The 21395-nt window shown below is 39.9% G+C and overlaps 1 protein-coding gene across 2 annotated transcripts; it reads left to right on the top strand.

Moving 5' to 3' along the window:
* Positions 1–672: 672 nt before the first annotated feature.
* On the top strand, positions 673–21101 carry rnpc3 (RNA-binding region (RNP1, RRM) containing 3). 2 transcript variants are annotated; one of them, XM_050056163.1, is made up of 16 exons: positions 673–859; positions 1367–1523; positions 1618–1665; positions 1811–1920; positions 2270–2359; positions 6067–6178; positions 6859–6927; positions 8443–8585; positions 8838–8963; positions 9339–9481; positions 12225–12410; positions 15978–16072; positions 16250–16308; positions 18026–18158; positions 20521–20598; positions 21039–21101. In XM_050056163.1, the coding sequence occupies exons 2-15, from the start codon at positions 1371–1373 to the stop codon at positions 20587–20589; spliced, it is 1536 nt and encodes a 511-aa protein (XP_049912120.1). In that variant the 5' UTR covers positions 673–859; positions 1367–1370; the 3' UTR covers positions 20590–20598; positions 21039–21101. The 2 variants fall into 2 exon arrangements, with proteins under 2 accessions (XP_049912120.1, XP_049912121.1); XM_050056164.1 differs by having other exon boundaries at positions 20745–21101.
* Positions 21102–21395: the final 294 nt, after the last annotated feature.

Here is a 21395-nt window from a genome sequence, read left to right as displayed (position 1 = left end):
AAGCTTTATATTGCTTCATAGTGTTCATTATAAATGACATTAACATCACTAACAAAAATACCTTTATTGACACTTCTAAATAATATTAATAATTAGAGTTAATATCTCTATAGCATGGTTTTATACTCTCTGACCACTGGAGAACAGTGAAGATAATTATTTAATGGTCCTATCTTCCTATCTGATTGCCTCAGTTTGGTTAATGTATTCTGAATGTACTCACTGGGCAACTTGATAAATTGTATGTGTTGCTGTTCCTCTGTGTGGCCACTAGAGAGCAGATATTTTTACACTCAGCTCCACTATCATGTCAGGAATGAGTCCTAAGTAGCCCTGAGGAAAATGCTAAGTTAACGTTTAGATAACTGTGAAGTATTGTTTAAAAGACAGGTGGTTATATTTAGGGTACGGGTAATTGGGCTATTCACACCTGTGCTTTTCCTACTGTGCCACGTCTAAATGTCTTCCGTGGGGGGAAAAAAAGCATGTTAAGTAAAACAACGTCTCAAAATCAAATTTGACTCACCAGTCTCATTTAATTCTTCGGTTCAAATGCTTCAAAGTCTGCGTTTGTTTCCCTTGTGGTAGATTGAACCATTGTTCTGAGTAGAGTTTCACTCCAGTCCAGAGGTGGCGCTAATGAGCACTGTTAGTTGTCATCCGCCCGGAATTACCGTTAGACGAAGAAGAGGCGGGCGGAAGTGGAAATGTTTACTGAGTGTAGCCGGCAGATATGCTACAAAACATTTCACTTGAGCTTTGAAGTATTTGCTTAAACACTACGTGTGTATATTTGTCGCTGCATTTAACGTATCGGAGTCAGAAGATGATTTAAAGTTAGAAAGAGAAAATTAAAAAGGTAAGGCCAATTTGGGAATTTGCTCCAAGTTAGCTTTTTTTTTAGCACTATGCTAATGTTGATGCTAGCCCAGTGTAGCTGCAGCAGGGTTCTGTGTTCAAAGAAAGGTCAATTTAACTCTGCCTTGCTGTTTGAAAATCTTTCACGTCTCGTAGAGCATGACTTCGGATATTTAAAACATCTTTAGGATTTGTTCTTTAATTCGGCAGCGCTCATTTTAAAAATTGCACGATTTACAACAAGTTAACGGTAATAACGTGTAAGAATGACTGCACACTTCTTATTATCCTTGTGCTGATAATGTTTCAAATATTTATCCCACCTCGTTTGCGTCGGGGATCGAACAAGACAGTGTCACCAACGATTAAAAATTGAGTTTGAGCTTAGTACTCATGGCAGGATTGTTGTATTCGTTTGTATAAAATTGAAAGAGGCTTCAAATTTCTGGTCTGCTGAGTTGTCTGTAATCTGTTTAACTGTGGGATCTTTCTGCCTGCTGTCCTACAGGAAGATGGACAAGAATGAGAACCTGGTCCAAACAGGCGCCAATAAAACTCTGCTTATTCGCCACCTACCAGCTGAGCTCAGCCGGGATGAGAAAGAAGACCTCTTAAAGTATTTTGGAGCTGAGTCTGTCAGGGTCTTCTCAAACACGGGTCGTTTGGTAGGTTGTGCCTCACTCACACCTAGTGAGCCTTTACCTCTTGAAATTCATTTTAGTTGCTGTCCATTCTGAGCAGACTTTTTCATTTCCACAGAAACACGCAGCCTTTGCAAGCTTTAAAAGTGAGAAGTCAGCAGCAAAAGTAAGTTATTCATATAGTGTCTGTAGTTTTATGACACTTTAGAAAAGCTTTGCTTGCAAACGCTCAAGCTAAGTTTCGTAGACGTCATCTAATTATATCTAAATCTGTCTTGTATGATGTTTAATCCCCATTACATCTGTTTTAGGCTCTGAGCAGGCTCCATCAGTTAGAGATTCTTGGTCGCACACTTGTTGTTGAGTTTGCAAAAGGCGAAGATCATGTGACCGTATTAAAGGACCCACCAGTGTCAGACAGGTAAGATGCTGCAATCACATGAATTGAGACACACTTGATCTGCACATACTGTCGTATCAGAAAAGATACTTTTGTACCTCATGTATGGGCTTCTAACCTGTGAGATGGAGCCAGATATTGATGTCGGTTGTGCCAATTAAAGATCATCTTGTATGTGCTCCACAGACCAGAAATGATTTTCCACAAAGGGATTTTATTAGCAAATGATATTTAATCAGATTGACCTGACCAAAGTGAAATTTAAACATGCTGTGAAGTGAAATCTATACATAGTAATTATTCTCATCACCCAGTACCAATCAAGGGTAGAAGCTGCAGTCTTGTAACATGTTTACTTTTGTTCCTACAGTGGTAAACGTGACAGGAAAGAGGAAAAGAAACAAGAGACCAAGCAGCCAAATATTCCCCTCATTGAGACGGGCATTGCACCTGGCCTTGGGTGAGTGTTGAATGTATGTCCATAAGCAGATTTTGAAAGCGCTGGTCTGATCCGAGCAAATCTTGATGTGCTGATTCTGAATTGCTGAATGGGAAAAGGCATTCTGTTTTTATGATTTGTTGTTTGGCTGATAGATTTGTAAGGTCACTTGCACAAAGGTCACTGACACTTAAATGCCTCAGTTGTACACAGCAGGTGGGTTTGTGTGTGTTGTACTTGAAGGAATATTTAGCCCCCAAAGGATCATCAGCCTGTGTTATGTTGAATATGTGAAGAAAACAGTTTCTCACATGCCTCTAGTGAACGATGAATCCAAATCAGAGAAGATTCTTGATGAATTTAAGTTAACAGGGTCTGAGTTTTTAACAACAGATAACTATCAAAACATGCATTTACAAACCCACACAACTTGTGCGGTATGATCCAAGTCTAGTTGTATGCTCAGTACTTCCCAGACAGCCCGTTCAAACAGGGAGTAAAAGCCAGACTTTGACAAAAACAGCAATTTTACTTTGCTGAACACAGGAGCTGCTGCTTGACCGCTGCCTCGATTGGGAGTTTGTTGGTGTTACTGTGCGACTTAGGTGTTTTAAAGGGTTAGTTCGGATTCACCAAGGTCAGATGATAACACAGGCTACCGATCAAGGCAGTGGTAGACCAGCGGCTTCCTTGTCCCTGAGCATATGACTGGATACATGAGACTTGGATTATACTGAAGGAGTTGTGTGAGAGTTTGTAAACTAATGTTTTGATAGTTTTGGTGTTGTTACACGATCGCATGTGACTTTAATTCCTCAAGAATTTTTTCCATCTTTAAATTCTTCGTTCACTGGAGACTTGAAGACAAGAAAAAGTTTTCTTCTGGAATTCAAGGAAACACAGGGTGTGTAATTGATACACAAATAGTCATCTTGGGAGCGAAGTATTACTTTAAGAAATAATGTTGAATATTAGTATTTGTTCTTATCCTCTCTTGTTAGGTTAAAACAAACAATATTATTACATTCTACACTTTGGTGACAGCTCCCATTTCCAATTACCAAGTCATTACCCACCCAAATGATACCACATACAATTAAATATGCATGAATGACACATGCTGTCCAAACCTGGTGTTGTCAGTATATGTGTGTGGAGGAGGCAGCCTGGAGGCTAGCTGACAGTAAACCTGGATGAGAATCTGAGAGCAGTAGTCAGGAGCTGTCAGTGGCCTTGTGTCCAATTAGATGGTCAGGCCGCCATTGAGCGCCTGACAGGCCGTCTGTCCTGCCAGTTGGTGGGACCAGGTGGTCTTTGATACCTCTCGCTCCAGTACTGACAGTCTATCCTGCCTTGTGCTAAAATAAAATCTGGACCAGCCAGTAGTGTTCACCACATCATGATACAATTCAGTTTGCTTGCTTGATTATGCATTTGTAGCATGGATCAATACCACACTGATTGTTTATCGGAAGCCCATAATTGGAAACAAATCTAATAAGATATCCTGATTGAATTCCATACAAGTCTCTGCAAATATATTTTTCATTCTTTGTATTAGAGAGTTCTGTTGTACTAAAGTTAAAATACTACTGAGAGACTTTTTTATTCAAGCAAGAAAGAATTTATTTAGGGACAAAACAAAGAAGCAAAGCTTGATGTCTGAAAGTTACATTGTTTCTAATGAAAAATGCTTGATTTTAATAAATGTTTTCATTTGGATGTAGTGATTCATTTATTACATTAATGTATCAGTTATAAAATTATGCAGACTTTGCTCCATCGATCTGTTAAAAGACATTGAATCAGTCTTAAATGTTTAAAATCCAACACACAGTGATTGTTAAAACAACATAATATTTTCAGGGAGGGTTTGTTTCCGTGTCATTATGCTGCCGATGAATGTTTGCAACACTACAGTGAAACGTCTAGGGCTGCCCCCAGCTAAGAATTTTCCTAGTTGATCAATAGTCATCATTTAGGGCCATTAGTCGACTAGTCGCCCGCATGTTTACGATATTAATGTAATAATTAAATGATATATTTTGGGCGGGGCAACTCAATGGTTTGAGTTGAAGGTGTGAGAAAGAATAGTATCAGTAACATTGTTAACACTGTGCTACATTACAGAGAAATACAAAACCGTACTAATGAACCTTCATTAATATAGGCCTATATTTTATCTACAAGTGCACGTCACACACTGAGTGAGCCGCCTGTTAATGACGCTGTGGGCTAATGGGCATGTAGCTACTTCCATGTTTCAGATGATACGTCATGTTTGTAGTCGACCAATGAAGATGAGTTTACATATCACCTTGGGTTCGTCCTTCACCTTCTCAAAATGATCCCACACTTTGGATTTCCTGCCCGACATGTTATTAACTAGCCTGTAGAATAACCGCAGGTACCAGCCCTGGAAATCAGAGGCCGTCTACATGCCGCATCTTTAACCACCTGGAAAATGGTCGGACACGTTTGTTTTCTTTTCCTCCTTTTTTTTTCTGCAACTAAGCAACAATGAAATCTTGCCGACTAATGACCTTTCTGGTCGACTAACATATGGTCGACCATTAGGGGGCAGCCCTAGAAACTACATTGAAGTACTGTAACTTCAGTACTGGGAACACTGCTAATGTATACAACCACCCCTTAAGGCTACCCAGCATTTCCAGCAGTGAACAAGCAACAGTGGAAATTGTAGCCTGTCTGCTTAGCTAGTATCAGTTTTACTACCTTATTAGGGAATTGATAATATTAAAAAAACACAAAATCATGGTCTATATGAGGGATAGGCCGATTGGGTCAATGACAGTGTCATTGTGCAATAGTCCACCTTCCACCTTGTCTTCCCCTCTCACTGTCACTCTATCAAACACACCACGCACGGCGCAGCGCTCTGTCCTTGTCTCAGTCCTCAGCCCTGTTCACAGCGATGTTTCACTGTGGACATTGTCATATACCTGTTTAGTAGACATTGCCCAACCCTGGTCTATACAATTTTATGTCACAAATGGATATATATAGTGTTGATGTATAAGGTTTCTGGAAAAATGTATTGAAAATTTGTTAATGAGTTGCATAACTGGACAGAATCCTGTGATGTAAAATACCTGACAAATCAAGGTATACCATCAAGTTACAATGATTTGTAACATTGCCTGTAACAGCCTCATCTTCTAATACAGTTCTTCAATAAACTGATTTCAGAAGTGTATTGTTTATCTCCCTGATCCTCAGTTACATGCTAATTCCAAAACTGAACTATATATTGGCCAGTTCCTTCTTCTCCATCCCAGCAGTACTGCTAACAGATTTCTTTGTCATCTAGCCAAGTGGCAGATTAAACAACATACACTGTACCCCACCTTAAGTCTTTGTTTATTAGGCCTCAGTAGATTTAGATTTGTTCTCTTGTGCCGTGCCGAGTCTTGGCTTATAAAAGTTATTATTACACGAGGACAAGCTTTGGTGCTGACATGGCTTGCTGGTCCCAATGTCCCTTAATGGCTGGGTTTCACATTTTGTTGGCTGAGTGCTTGTCATCTAAAGAATAAGCTGCCTCGCTAAAGCTCACCGGCTGGACCACATATTCATGTGTCTCCATTATTTTGACATATTTTGTGAGTTGTTAAGTGAGGAGGATATTGTGTTTTAGGCAGTGAGTCGCAGCTACGCAGTTTCTTTTTAAAGTAATTTTGTTTTTTCCTCTTACTCCTTCTCCACAGGTTGAAATTTCAATTGAATCCCTCTTTGAAATATTTATACCCACCACCTTCTAATGGCATTCTGACAAATATAACACATGCCCTCATCAGTGTGCCAAAGTTTTATGTTCAAGTGAGTAAATACTGCTTCTTCTACATCACTTTATTCTTTGTCCAATACCTGCACAGCTTTGATATGCATATGCTGGTCATCTGTGTGTATTGTGTTTGTATTTTTGGATCTTTTCATATTGTCCCTGTATTTCCTTTTTTGGAAAGTGGGAATTTGTACAAAAAAATGCAAATGCGACAACATTTCTAGCCTTCAGATTCATATTGTAAAATGGAAATATGAATATCCCAGAGGTTTTTGAACTGCATCCAACCTCTTAAAGATCAAACAGCAAACATTTGCCTTTTAAATTTCAATTTGGGGAGCAAGTATTAATAATAAACCATAAGTGGGAGGCATGAGTTATGGGTTTAACATTTCCCTGGGAGCCGTGCTGCCTTGATTTTCATCGCTGCTACTTCCAGCGTTGGCGTCTTGGTGGTGCTAGTGCGTTGCAGAGGAGCTGCCTTCATGCTCAGCCTCACCGCTGGTATCTCACTTCAGCCTCAATCTCACCTTGATCCTTGTATTTTAAATGAAAATGCAAAAGCCTTGCAATCTGTTTTACATATGGAGCTCGAGTTACAGGCTGCCTGTTTGAGAGAGGCAGTATATTTACATTACCAGCTCCCAGTCAGCTTTTGGTACGAATCTTTAGATACAACCATCACTGTTCTGATACCCATATCTCCATTATACAGGTACTACATCTCATGAACAAGATGAATTTACCATGTCCGTTTGGCCCGGTCACTGCCAGACCCCCTATGGTAAGCTTGTAAATACTGTTGGATTAAGAAAAACAGCCAAATGCCTGAATAGTTTGGTTTGGATTTAAGTAGATTGATGTAAAACAAGAAAACTGGTGTTATATAGAGGGGCAGTATTCAGGAGAAGATGTATACAAGGAAGGGACTCAGCTATTGAGGTTAACCAGCTCCCAGCATTAGAGGACTCTCAACAATTAGTGGCTTATTGATTTAGTAACACTCTGGGATTTTGGTGACTCCATTTCTGTGCCACTAACCATCTTTTCATTTACTGAAATCAGTGCAGATGTTTTGCTTAAGATTAAGTGTTAAAATAGACATTTAATTTTGTGTGTGAGCATTAGGACTGTGTGCAAGTACATGGGAAGCCCTGAGTACTGAAGGCGGACAGTGGACAAGCTTGTATTCTGGCATGTGTTTAAGTCTAAAATTGTGCATATATAGATATTGCTCTTTTTGAAGGGAGGTTGAAAATGCCAGTTAACCCTTTGAGACCCACCATAGATCAATTTTTGTAATTTAGGGGGAGACAGTAGGTCAACAGTAGATGCCACACGGAGGTGGTGAAAGCAGGGATCGTTAGTACATTATGATGAAAGTATATGATGACCATTTGCAGGCTCACTTATGCCTCATAAGTTGTTGCAGCATTTTTTTGGTTGATACCATTTGTTACACAGATTTGGTACAAACGTAATTGTTAATCACCACTCAAGGACTGATAAGTCGTCAAAAATCCCTCCAAAATACCACATTATGACACCAAAACCTTGAGACACACCACAGTAAAATCCATGCTTTGATTTTGAGTAAAAAACTTCAGACATTTGGAGTTTACTGTAAGAACTGCATTTTTCAGTGAGTGGCTGGTGATACTTGCTCTGAATGCCCAAGGTCTCTAGTTTGTGGTTGTTAAGTGCGATGCAGCTATGATTATTCAAGAGGTCAAAATAGGTCATTAGAGAGGTCAAGTTTCTCAGAGGGTTGACGGAAAAATGTCTTATCAACAGTACATTTGCTTGTTCCAGCTTTTCAAGGGGAAGATTTACTGTTTTGCTTTGTCTTGCATGAGTGTAAAATAACTTGTCTGCTGCTTTTCTGACAAAATAAGCAATTTGAAGATGTCACCTTGGGCTCTTAGAAATTGTGATGAGCACTTTTTCACAAATTTTCAGCAGTTCATTAACCAAATGATTCCTTTAGGAAATAATTATCAAATTAATGGATAAATTATCGTCAGATACAGTTCTGTAAACTACACCACTCACCACAGTCATTTATTATTGGTGTGGGTAATATTTGAACACTTTGCATAAGTCTCAAAACACCTGATATCAATTCTTCCTGCTGTGATAATAAACATGTGGCAGCCATGCCTTAATACTTCTATCACTTCTGCTCTCTGCAAACCAGTTAATCTTTACCAGGTACCTTTGCAAAGACCACACTTGTGAAACCTGTCAGAGGAACCCAGGGGCATTTGTAAGCTAAGCCATGTTTTTTTGTCTCCTGCAGTTTGAGCTGCTGCCTCCTGCACCACCCATCCCCATGCCTCCTCCCTTCCCTCCTGACTACCCACCTTTACCACAGGAGGAGATGGAGCTGTCCAGTGGAGAGGAGTCTGAGTATGAAAGTGGGGATGAAGAGGACAAGGAGAGGTGAGGAGCTGTTAGAGAGGAGTCGTCGCTGCGTAAACATTTTCATGAGGACAAAGACTTGACTTCCATTTTGTTTTGCGTCATGTTTCCGCTGCCACTCGATCCAGTGTGTTAATGTATCATTCAGAAGTAATAATGTTTCAAGAAGCACAAGTGGCTTGAAGGGAAACGTCTTTAAATTCCAATGGGTGGGCAATTTTTTGTCCAAGGTAGACATTTTTTCCCTTATTCCCTATGCTTGCTTTATTTCAGGATTGTTCGTCTGATGGGCCTGGTCAACCAAGCGTGCAAGAGACCCTTGAGACCAAAAACAGCTTCAAAGAGAAAGAAGCCCAAGATCAAGGATCTACTCTATGCTCCCAAACCAGACTCTCAGAGGTATGCCAAAGGCACTCATGCATGTCACAGTCCTCAAGCATAGACAGTATTCATAGGCAGCTAAAAAAGGAGGACAAAAACCTCCAGACAATAAGTCTTCCTCATAAAGACAGCCTTTTGTGGCTCAGAGACTTATTGTTTCAGCACCACACATGCACACACTCCCTTAATGACGGACCACAAACTCTGTTTCTAAACTATAAATACACACACCCCTCAGTGTCTCCAGGCTGCATGTTTGTGGACTGGGAAATATCTCTGGTTGACCAGAACAAAATATCCCAGCCCTTAAGCCGCTCAGGAGCCAGGTTTATTGTGGGTACTTTTTAGAGGCTGCTGTTGAGGGGGAGTTGTGATTGTCTCTTCCGTACTCAGTGCTCCGATGCTGCAGCCCTCCGATGTGTTTGAGCAGCCCCACCCCGCCGGCCACAGGAAAATTGAATTCCACATTTCGGTTCCAGAGGTGGCAGCCATAGTGGAAGGAAGTGGGCCGGGTCAGCCTGATGAAGAAGGCAAAGGTAAAGGCTCCCTAGTTTGACCTTAGATACTCATTTCCTGCAGCTTGTGTTTTTATGTAGTCTATTGATCTTTTTTTTTAATTAATTAATTTTGATGACAGAGAAAAATGTCCATCCCAATTTCCCAGAGCCTGAGGTGATGTGTTTGAAGTTCTTGCTTTGACTGACCAGCAGTTCAAAACCCCAAAAATACTTCAATAGTTCATAATGATTTAAAACAGAGAAAAGCAGCAACATTTCACATTTAATGCTGCGGTCGGCAGTTTATTTTGGCGTAAGTGGACAAAAATCCAATCGTAAACTTTGAGCATATTGTAATTTAGTGGTCTTTCGGACTTTCGCTTGGCTCAGTTTTCAGACTTTAAGAGATTTAGCCAGTGACAAGAGATGTCAATCACTGCTGATCAAGTATGAACCAAGATTCTGTTACTGCATTGCCTATTTCTCACCTCAGATGTTTTCAGAAACATATTTTAGTGTACTGTTTAGCTGTAAAATGAGAGTTTGTGACCCGACCACCTGGTTGAAAACAGATCCTTGAATTAGTAGATATGTAGCATTTGTCTGAGAAAAGCCATCAATCATAGAAATAATAAAACACAAACGATTATTATTCTACTGATAAATTACTTATCATTCAAGATTCAAGATTAACTTTATTTTTCTACAAGGTGAGAAATTCGTCTTGGGCTCTTCACCCATGCTGCAGCCATAAAAAATACAACATACATATGCGTAGTATAGTACATAAACGAATAGACATTATACACCAAACATAACAATAATTAAAATTAAAAAAATGATAAATGAATAGCATTAAGTGCTAAAAATACCCGTACAAAAATGCAAATTATCATAATCCAGTGCTTACTCTGGCTTTATCTGCCGTTATTTGTTGTGACATAACTATCATGACTAGAATAAAGTTTCCCTCTGGGTTATGTGAGATCACTTTACGAGAGGCAAACCATAAGTAATGTCAAATCAGGTCTGCACTTGCCCCGTCATTGAGATCTGAGTTTCTAGCTAGAGTTTCAGCTAACAAGTATTTTCATTCACCTGACTGCTGGACTATTTCCTGAATTAATCCATTAATCGCTTGGTTTATTCAAAGTCAGAAAATAGTGGAAAAACACACATTTGAAAAATGTGCTTACATATTTATTTGATTATCAATATAGGTTCCAATTAATTTCCTGTCGACTGATTTATGGATTAATTTACTCAAAGTTTCAGCTTTAATTTCAAATAACATCACTGTTTCCTTATCTGTTACTGATTATATGCATCTTGGGAAGGAACTTGCATAAAGAAGCAACAAAAAGGCTTCTTTTACAGTCTTTTACAGCTGGCTAGTAAAAGTAAATCAGACCAGGACTATAGTCTGCACATACATTGGAGGATCTGTATAAAAAGTGCACTGTATCGTCTCTTTTGTGCCAGAAAGGCACCGTAAGGATTTGATTATTACTATACATCATGTTTATTATCACTTTGAAGCAGGAGGGGGTTTGATACTCCTATTGACATAAGTTAAAGCCCTTACCATGGGTGAAGTCAGAGCCAAGTGTTACACAGCAGTATATCACAGCAGAAACTCGCACCAAAAAGGTTTTACCATTATCTGTATGAGGAAAATGTCATTGGGGGCACAGTCTGTGTTACTTGTCAGCTGTGCAGTTCCCTGTTTGCCTTATCTCCCTTCTCTCTAGCTACAACTTCACTCCCTGGCAAGCCCCTGAGAAGTAAAATAGATCTCAAAGTCAAACACAAAAGATTTCCTAAAGGCAGGGGAAAGATAAACTATGACAGGTGGCTTTTTGGATTAGTCTTGTTTTGGGGAAGGGGTGTGTGTGTGTGTGATCCGATAAACAAGCTATTTAAATGGAAAGGGGAGGTGGGGGACAGATAAGGAGGAGGATAATTTTGAAAGCAGTGATCTAGTTCTCTGCCGAGAGTGTATCAGAAAAGCTCCCCAGCACTTCTTGCTCCAGTGCACACACACACACACACCTTATGTGGATGACAAGCTTTTTTTTTTCTTCCCCCTCCTCGGATTTGTACAGGCTCACTGCTCTTAGTAATTCCATCTACAACGTGTGTGTGCGCATGCATGCTCCTCAAAAGTCTGTCAAGAGTTATCCTTCCCACTGCCTTTCAAACTCATGTTTGCAAAACAGGAATGGATTTTGATTTGATTACAGTTCTTTATTTGACATAGACTGAATGTGCTTACGCCTCACTCTCGAGACCGTCTTCTTTCAATTATCAGCGCAACCAATTTCACCCAAACATTTCTGCCAAAGGACAGCGTTTATCGTATTAAACCCTTACAAAGAAATTATTTTCAACTCAATCAGTTTATAATGATGCCACGGTTAGAAATTTTAAACATCAACATGTTAAACTAATTGTGACCAAGAGGATTTGCTTCCACTCTCCCATCCTGAGCTTGTTTGGTTTACTGAAGAGGATAAACATTGTGGAAGTGATTACTTCACCATCTGCTATTGTTAGACACTTTGAAAACTTCCATCTGTATTTGTGCTGGAGGGAGAGTGTCCTCTCCCTGTTTTTTTTTATTTTTTTTTATCATAAAGCAATCCAGCAACTTAGCACACATAATTTGAAATACCGCCAAACTGCTGTCAATGTTGTTGCCAAAATAAATGTAACAGTTTGATAAACTGTTTTTAATGTGGTCCATGAAATTCCTTTAACAAACTATGTGTACCCCTTTCAGACGTGGACGAAAGGGAGCTTGCCCCCAGCAGCAGTCAGGAGGTGGCAGAGGCTGAAGGTTTTGGGAAGCTTTACCCCAGCACCCAGGCGTTACAACAGCAAGAGGAAGACAGCGACGACGATGATGATGTCCCCAAAGATGTCATCTCTAGAAAGGAGCTGGAGAAAGGACGACTATCAAGAGATGGTAAACAGGATCTTTTTAAGCAGCATGGAGGCTCAGTGGTTAATACTGAGTTTTCATGCATCCTCCATTTTTTGTGTGGATGTACTGTAAGGGCTTCCATTTACTCCCACCCTAAAGATATGGATGTTAGCAGCAAGAAAGTAATATCATTGCTCTTAGCTAATGAAGCAACCAGCAGAACTTAAGGACTAGACACACTGGCTTCAGTTGCATTTGAACACACCGCAAAGACTACAGCCAATGACCGACTAGCACTTCCGTTCTGCGTCTTTGTGAGGGGAAATATAACTCCATACCAGCAGGTGGCGGTAGTCTGAATTCATCATTAGAACTGGAAAACCTGAAGACTGACAGGACGGATTCAAGATGCTAGTTAACCAGTTAGCAACAGAACCGAGTGTTAAAAGAACAAAGGATATTTACAGCACGCTGGCAAACAAAAAAATTCAAACCTAACATAACAGGCTTGTTTCGATCTCACATCCTTTAGCCGTTTCCTCACTTTTGTTTCTCTTCTCGTGCACTGAGCTGATCTGCCAATCAGAGTCATTTCGTACACCAATGGGTGCCACTGTCTTTGGCGCCAGTAAAACATGCTGAATCAGCTGGAAAAAATAGGGCCAACTAGTGGCAACGATGCGGAGCACACCGCAAAACTAGGGCAACACATGCTCACCGACAGCCTGACATTGACCAACAGTGGACTGTCAGCTTGGTGTGTCAGGGCCGGAGGTAAAAAAAAAAACATCTTAGATTTTAATTTCTTAAAATTGAGGGAAACACTGAATAACATAAGGAATTAATGATTAGACATTTCTGTTTAACGTAAACAAACGTTTTATTTTGATGCTGTGCAGTGCAGATTGATACCGTGCAACAGCAACCATGTCAACTTAAAAAGAATATAATTTTAATAATGAAAATAATAAGACGAACTTTATTTGTGGAGCACTTTTCAGGCCGAAAGCACAAAGTATTTTCCAAGGTGCAGAAAATACAAAACAAAAGTGATACTACTAAAACATAAGCATATACATGCACCTACACTAACATATACACTTAAAGACATGGCTGCAAATGCCAGTTTTCTTTTAATCACATTCTTCTTCTCTCCTCACAAATCCTGGTCTGTGTAGAAGTGATGCAGGGAGAATGGAGGCAGCAACAGTGGTTTGTTTGAAATGCATATTAGAGAAATTTGGCAGTTAGTTTGAGCAGTAAGAGCCGTCATGGCTGAAGAAAATAGACTAGTGCCAACTGCAGAGAATCAAACTTGACTAGAGAATCTGAGAGATCCCTCAGAGAAAGAAGAGCGAGTGCTAAAAAGTTAAACATCAGCATTACCTTTGTTAGATTATAATCACCCCAAGATGACGAGGACCGAGGAGAGTTGTAAAATAGTTGTTCGGCTTTTGGAATTGCAAATCCTGCTGTTGATAATTAGCTGCTGCCTGTCTTTAGTGCCTTGTTATAGTTGGACAGAGCCCAGTGCAGAGTGCAAAACATCAAAGCAGTGACCACTCGTTACCAGCGGTCTCACCAAAAACAGTTGGGGATTATTACCTCTGGCCACATTCAGACAGGATCACAAAGCAAAGTCCTAGTAATCTTAATATGATCATTTGTATTGATTAAGTGTCATCTGAATCTGGTATGTGTGTAAATGACCTCAGGTGAAATTGTGTTCAAACCAACATGACTGAGATTGTTGGTCAATATTTAACTGAGGTTGTCAGTCAGTTCCTTTGTTTTTTCTCTCTCCGTTCCTAAAGTGAAGGATTGTCAATAGAGAGACCCTTGAATTGGATAAAACGGCGCTGCGATTTTAGTCACAAGGTTAAGCTGCTTTAATCAATATTTCATTTTATCAATGGATCAAATTACTGTGGCTGTGTAAGGGATTTCTCCTAGTGACAAACCAAAAGGAATTATTGTCCCACTCTGCAGTTCCCCTCAGCCTTACAGAGCATTTTAGCATCTTTCAGCACATTTTTTTGTGTGTTGTTTTATTGCTCCCGATTTAACCCCTTGAATCATCAGATCATTGAGAACCTTGTATGTGATTAAAATAACTTTAAAATGGATTCTAGTGCAGGGAGGCCAAAATAGGTGTGATGTGTGAGGATTGTTTTGCTTCGGTCAAAAGTCTAGCTGCTGAATTTTGAACAATTTGGAGCTGATTTATAGCTTTAGGCAGGTGAACAAGGCATTACAGTAGATAGACGAATAGCAGTTAATGAAGGCCAAAACAAAGCTTAAAGGAGAGTGAATGTTGGACTGACATTCCTTTATTGACCAGAAATACCACTCAACATTAAGGTCGCAGTGATATACCTGTTTATCACACCGTGTGCATTTGCTTTTCTACGGTATTGAAAATAATGTAACTGGACGAAGAATCTTCTTTCAAAAGGGAGACTTTTTACACATACTCTAATTTTAAAAAATAGTTTGTGTTTGATTGTTTTTTTGCCGAAAAAAACCCCCCTTCTTTTTTTAATTCCTTTATGGCTCATCGTGACTGATAGTATTAATAATTCTGGAATACCGCAATGTTTTCTGAGACAGTTATCGTACCGCGAAAATCTCACACTGTTGCAACCCTACTCAGCATGACTGTAAATGTTACTTCATGTCTACTAAATGTCCAAACAGGCAACACTGTGTTAACTGGCTTGCATTACTAACTTAAAGGGTGATATCAATGGTGTGTTTCCTGATGATAGCAGAAAAAATCAGTTAATGCAGGTTTAAGCATGTTAAAGGGAAGGGTTTAACTTCGTGTGACGATGATGTAAAAGTGAAGATATTCCACCTCTTTAAATGCAACCATTAAAAGCCCCTCCACAATTGATATTAATATCTATACATCCATTAACATTAATATTCAGCCTGTTAGAGCAGTATTAATGAGTAACTGCAGTTACATTTGCAGCTGCATTTTTATGAAAACACCCAGTTTGAATAGTGCTCTGGTTCTTAAATTTAATCTCTGAACTCTTCACCACGTAAATTCACATTACAGGACAGTTATAGTTTTCTATAATGCGAGTCTGAGAACAAATCTGGGAGTGTACATGTGGAAACAATTTAACTTTCTCCACATTTACAGTTTCAGGCAATCAGAATTTGTTTTCCTGACACGCAGCTTATATGATTCAAATTAGTATTTTACGTCATAGTTTGTGTACTTGGTGAGCGTGAGTAGTGTTAAGTGTAATTCTTTGTTCTCCGTCCCACTGACACACAATGTTCAGGCATGTTTCCCATTCAGATATGCTACACACCAGCTGAGGAATGATCGGGCCAAGTCATATCTAAAATGAACTGGCTGGAAGGTGTTGGGATCAAACATGTAATCATTGCTTTAATGTCTCAGCGCACCTCTTAGCCTGGTTCTTCAGTCTGCTCCGTCTTAAATAAAACATTGAGTGGATGGTATTGAGTTGCAGTGACTTTGAATTTACCCTTATGTATGTGCGGGCAGCTCTGTGATGATCCTTTGTACCTGTTTTTGAAATGCACCTTGCATCAGGTTTTTTTTTCTTCTTCTCTCTTTTAAAACAGAGATAAAAAGGATGTCTGTGTTTAAAAATTATGAACCTGGCGAGCCAACCTGCAGACTGTACGTGAAGAATATTGCAAAGCAAGTGGAAGAGAAAGTAGGTACATTTATAGCACTTGACCCACTTTGGTTTTTCTGGATATGATGCCTTTTCTGGAGTTTGAATTTATTGCTTAAGACATGTCATCATGTGTTTTTAAATGTCAGAGTTTAATTTTGCAGTGAGGTGCATTCATATTCATATATTGATTATTTCTCATCATGTGTCTTCCAGGACCTGAAGTACATCTATGGGAGATACGTCAACCCTTTGTCAGAAGCCGAGAGAAACATGTATGTAAACCACCACCCACATGATCTTGATTTCTCATCGGCATGGCTCGCGTGTCACTTCACTCTGTCCCATCTCCACAAGCTATTTTTGACTCTGGCAATTTGTCACTTTCCTTTGAGAGTTTTTAGTAATTCATGCTGACTGTGTGTTGTGTTATTAATAAGTATCTAACCTGACATGGAGATCATGAGGGACATTTTATGTTTGTGCATCAGCAGTACTTCAAATGAATATTCCACCTGAGTCATCAAACTGAGCTTATGTTGAGTGGAGGGCCAGACTCTGAACACAGATGTAGGTGATAAACAGGGAGATGCAGCTCTGCCAGACAAACAGTTTGTCCTTTGGTAACCCATCTCTACATTGTGCCTCTTTTACTGTTTGAGAGTTTCTACAGTTTGTGAATTTCTTATGATTAAACATGAATGCAGATAAATCTTAACTTCTGTATTAGCAGAATGTTAGATGTCCTTGCTTGACCCAAAAGTCTGCAGGTTTTCGTTTCTCATTTCAACCAAACTCAGACTTTACTGAGCAGTGACATGCAAACTTTTACCTTAGGGTGCTTTCAGACCTAGAGTTGTCTTGCTTTGGTCCGAATCAGGGACTAATTTTGTCAAAAAGTTGTATAATTGCCTAGAGTTGGTTCGTGTTCTCACGGCAGCATTTACAAGCGGATCAGATAAAATTCCTTGTGCGAGAAAGCTGCTCTTGATTGGTCAGAATTTCCATGTGGGAAAAATCCAGGAAGTAAAGCAAACGTTGAAGAAGAGTACACTTGCAAGATAAATGTGACACTTTCTAATGTCACAATGGAGGGACAACTACGCAGGTTGATTTTAGCGCTGCTCACCGTGGACTATATTGCTGTCATTGTTCATTTTAGTCAAACCATACAGTTTGAAAACGAGGCGCGGCTCCAACTAGAAAACAATGTTTTGATGCATTGGATGTGCTGAATGTGCATATTAAGGCAGTACAGGAGGAGGTGCACATTAATAATCCTCCAGGACTGTAACATGCTCATGTTTAACCCAAACAATGTGTCATGTGACTGCAGTTGGTTCACATCCAGGTCGGAACACGTTCTCACCACAAATGAACTGCACCAGAGTTTGTTTGTAACTGGACTGAGAGCACCTCTTCAAGAAGGTCTCGGTCCAGTTGTTTTGGTGCACACCTGAGTGTGATTGCTGTGAAAGCACCTGACGAGTAGGTTGCTGTGTTTGTAGCCTGTGTGTATGGTGATTTTGTCAGAGGACATTGCATTCATAAAATGATGATTGGGTCAGCCCGTCAGCCCTTCGCCTTGTAAATGTTGGCTATAATGCAGTTTTATTGTTTGCTAGTTGAAAAAATGGAGGAAAAAAGAAGACATTTTTATATTGTTGAGGTGTTTCACTGGGGGCAGAGTTGTGTACGCAATTGTTTTCACACAAAAACAGCGTTTCAGAATAATAAGATGTACATTTACGCATCTAGTTGCTTCACTTTGGCTTAAGTTGCAAATCAGTAAAAATCAGTTGTTTGAAATAGAAACCTGCAGACTCTTTGGTTAAAGTGACACATAATTGACAACCTCTGTTTCATGTGGTTACAGAAACAGATCCCTTTTTCCTCTTGTAACACTGAAAAGCTACAGTATAAGGTTGACTCTGCTAGGCCGCAAGCCCGGAGTGATAATGATGTGTCCCTGCTGTGTTTTTTTTCCCTCAGGTTTGACATTGTGCTAATGAAGGAGGGGCGGATGAAAGGGCAGGCCTTCGTAGGACTCCCCAGTGAGCAGAGTGCAGAGAAAGCCCTGCGGGAAACCAATGGCTACGTTCTGTATGACAAACCCCTCGTCGTCGTATCCTTTTACCCCCTCTCGCAAGATCAAACGAGGACAAGATTTTATACAGAGTGGAAATCCAGGCTTAGGTTATTTGGAGGTGTTGGACACAAAGATGTATATAAATTGTTCTTTTTACAGGTGCTTTTTTTTTTAAGATAACTCATAAAAACCTATTTAATAAGAGGAATATTCGTGTGCAAACTTAAGCTGGTAGTGGACACACATTTAATTGGAAACAAAACAAAGTTACTTAATTTTTGTGCAACTTCCACCTCCTGTTCCACAGCAGCAGGGCATTTTACATTAAATTAAGAGATATAAACACTTTGCTCACCAAGTTCGGGGCAATAAATTGTAGTATATGAAAAGTGAATCTCACAAGTGCTTAATTAAGAAAAGATTTAGGCCTGGTATATACCACTGCACAAGATCAGATGTCACTGAACATACACAGCAGGGCAGTGGGAGGTGGTGTGTGAAGATTATGAGGTGGACACCTCCCCTCACAGATGTGTCGTTGGCCTTGGTCCTCCGTGCCTTCAGGAGGACGAGGACTAATTTCTGGCAGCCCTGAACCGCCACCTGTTTTTCCTCAGCTCAACACCGATAATTGCACATCAACCTTTGAACCTGTCTAATGGAACAAGGCTATTGATTTTGATGGCGTTTTAATGTGCATCCCATAACCAATTAGCTTGGCGATAGCATATTAGTCTTTGACTGCAAAGAATGAACTTCAGAGTCTGCAGTGTAATTTAGCTGGAGATGTTATCCCGCATGTAGCTGGTGTTCCAGGTGAGGTGACGGTTGTCATTTAGGCACCATTTAGACATTTAAGAGAGTTGAAGTCTTGAAATTTGATTTGCTAACTGGAGTGTAGTGGTTTATAGATTTTTAGGCAGTATGTTGGATGCACAGTGAACAAATAGAGCTCTAAGATGGTATATTGCTTAGATAAAACTGCACCAGTTTACATGCGTGTATTGTTTTCTGCACATCCATTGTGTAGGTTTGCTCTCTGAATCCTTGTTGGAGTTCAGTTTTATTTATAAAGCCCAATATCACAAATCACAATTTGCCTCAGAGGGTTTCACAGCATTCGACATCCCTCTGTCTTTTGGACCCTCGCAGCAGATAAGGAAAAACTCCCCAAAAAAACCTTTTAACAGGAAAAAAATGGTAGAAACCTCAGGAAGAGAAACTGAGGAGGGATCCCTCTTCCAGGAGGAACAGACGTGCAATAGATGTCGTACAGAACAGATCAACATGATAAATTTACAATAATAATAATAATCCGTATGACAAAATTATACAAAAAGAAAAAGGCCAGCCTTACGTATGTATCAAAACTGAGGTTATAACTTAGGTGGATGGTGACAAGCAGCAGCTAGCCAACATGAGCCCTTTTGAATTTTAGTTTTAGATTTTGTACGTGCTGTACAGTAAAAAAGAAACGTGAGAACTTGTTATTGTAAGTGTGCTCAAAGGTAGCAAGTAGAACCTGTGTTATAAGATGGACTGGGATTGTTTTGGGGGGGTTTATTCTATTTGGAGCATCATAAAGTCGAGCAAGGTTCATTTTGGTACAGATGTCTTTTTAAGCAGTCATAGGCAGAGGACAGCCGGTCCCAGTTTAGATTCCCTATAATGATTTTTTCAGTGCTAGCTAGAGACTGCAGTATGGCACTTGCCAGAGAATCCTCAAACAGCCTGCTACTAAAATTAGTGAGCTGGAAGAAAAAAACCTGCACGAAATGCGAGTAGTTTAAAGTGTCAGGTTTATTAAGAGACAGCACTACGTGACAGCCTTTCACACATCCATCCCCTCCCTTCTTTTATTTAACCTGGGACGTCGGTGAAACCTCTGCAAAATGTATCAATCTGTGAATGACAGTAGCTGTCACCGCGTAAGTGAGCCAACATCCGGAAAGAAGGAGACCCGAGCTATTAAAAAGGTCCATTTTTGGCCAGTAGTCTTCTGGCATTTATGAGCAAACAGCTGCGACCTTTTCTTAAATTAAATTCATATGAGGCAGCAAGTGTCACAAAGACGAGGGCCCCTGTGGCTCAGAGCTGCTGCATACAACTCTGGGAGTACTACATGATAGTATATGAACAGGATATAAAATATCAGCTTGTGATTATCCGTCTGTGAACTTGTGCCAAGAGCTGAAATTGGCTTTATACATTTGTTGATGCCCAAAATAGACTTATAGTAGAAGGGATTACTGATGGGACCAGAGGAAGGAGCTGATCTATCGACTGTATGGATTAGATTTTTGATTATTTTTAAAGAAGCTGTAGGTCCTCGCCTGAGAAAGATGCTTTATCACGTGAGAATGTTTCCTGCCTACAGACCTTAACTGTAAATTCACAGCAATTTGCCAGATCTGCCCGACCAAAGGAAGACAACACAGCTACTAAGAAAGGACCAAAACAACGATGAGCTCAACAGGTGAGTGAGACACTGAAGCATTTGGCAATCTGCCTAAAGAGAACATTAAGCCATAGTGTATCTGCTCTGTATGTAGAGAACAAGCCTTATTATTCTTGTAATGGTGTTTTATTTTTACATTTGTGTTTACACTTTATTTATTCAAGATGCCATGGCTTGATATTGTGGCCCAGCAGAACCATTTGTATCCTTATTCTGGCATATCCTTTGGAAATAAACACAAAAGAAAACGGGGGCAGTTTATTTGTAGTTAATGTGGCACAATTGGAACTTGAAACAACTCGACCTGTAATGTAGTCTAAATTTAAAAGGACTGAGTACCATGTTTTGTTCCTGTAGCTTATTGTGTCTCTCAGTATGTTGTCTGTAAAGCTGTGCTATTTTGGAGTCTCTCAAACATCTCTTTACACTTCTCTCTACCTTGTTTGACTGAATTTCAGGTGATGGTCCTCAGATGTCGTCTTCTTCTTTTATCGCTAAATAAAATATTTTTATTAAGATCACTTTTGTCATGTTTTCTTCCAATCAAAGCTTTAAACATATGTCACCATTTGTGTGTACGCTTCAGTCAAACTATCATCACTGATTATCTTTAGTCCCAAACTTAAAGTCCTGGCAGCGGAGTAAACACAGACTGGCGAAGGTATATGAGATCTAGATTGGCTCTGCAGCAGATGGTAGGCTGTCAACACAGTGGAAAAACCACAGTCCTGAGGAGACAGCAAACAAACCAAACAGACTGCAGTCTGTGGGAAATTGCTGGGACTGGGTTAGCTTACCTTTACAATCCCTGGCTG

Source organism: Epinephelus moara, chromosome 11 (genome assembly GCF_006386435.1).
Source record: "Epinephelus moara isolate mb chromosome 11, YSFRI_EMoa_1.0, whole genome shotgun sequence".
In the NCBI taxonomy this organism is placed as follows: domain Eukaryota; kingdom Metazoa; phylum Chordata; class Actinopteri; order Perciformes; family Serranidae; genus Epinephelus; species Epinephelus moara.
Note: the sequence above shows the minus strand (reverse complement) of the source record. Positions and strands in the feature narration are given on the sequence as shown.

Bases quoted from the DNA above. Each gene is read 5' to 3' on its own strand.
- rnpc3 (XM_050056163.1), top strand. From the start codon at position 1,371: ATGGACAAGAATGAGAACCTGGTCCAAACAGGCGCCAATAAAACTCTG. The intron at 1,524-1,617 runs GTAGGTTGTGCC...TCATTTCCACAG, and splicing joins TCTCAAACACGGGTCGTTTG to AAACACGCAGCCTTTGCAAG. The intron at 8,586-8,837 runs GTGAGGAGCTGT...GCTTTATTTCAG, and splicing joins GATGAAGAGGACAAGGAGAG to GATTGTTCGTCTGATGGGCC.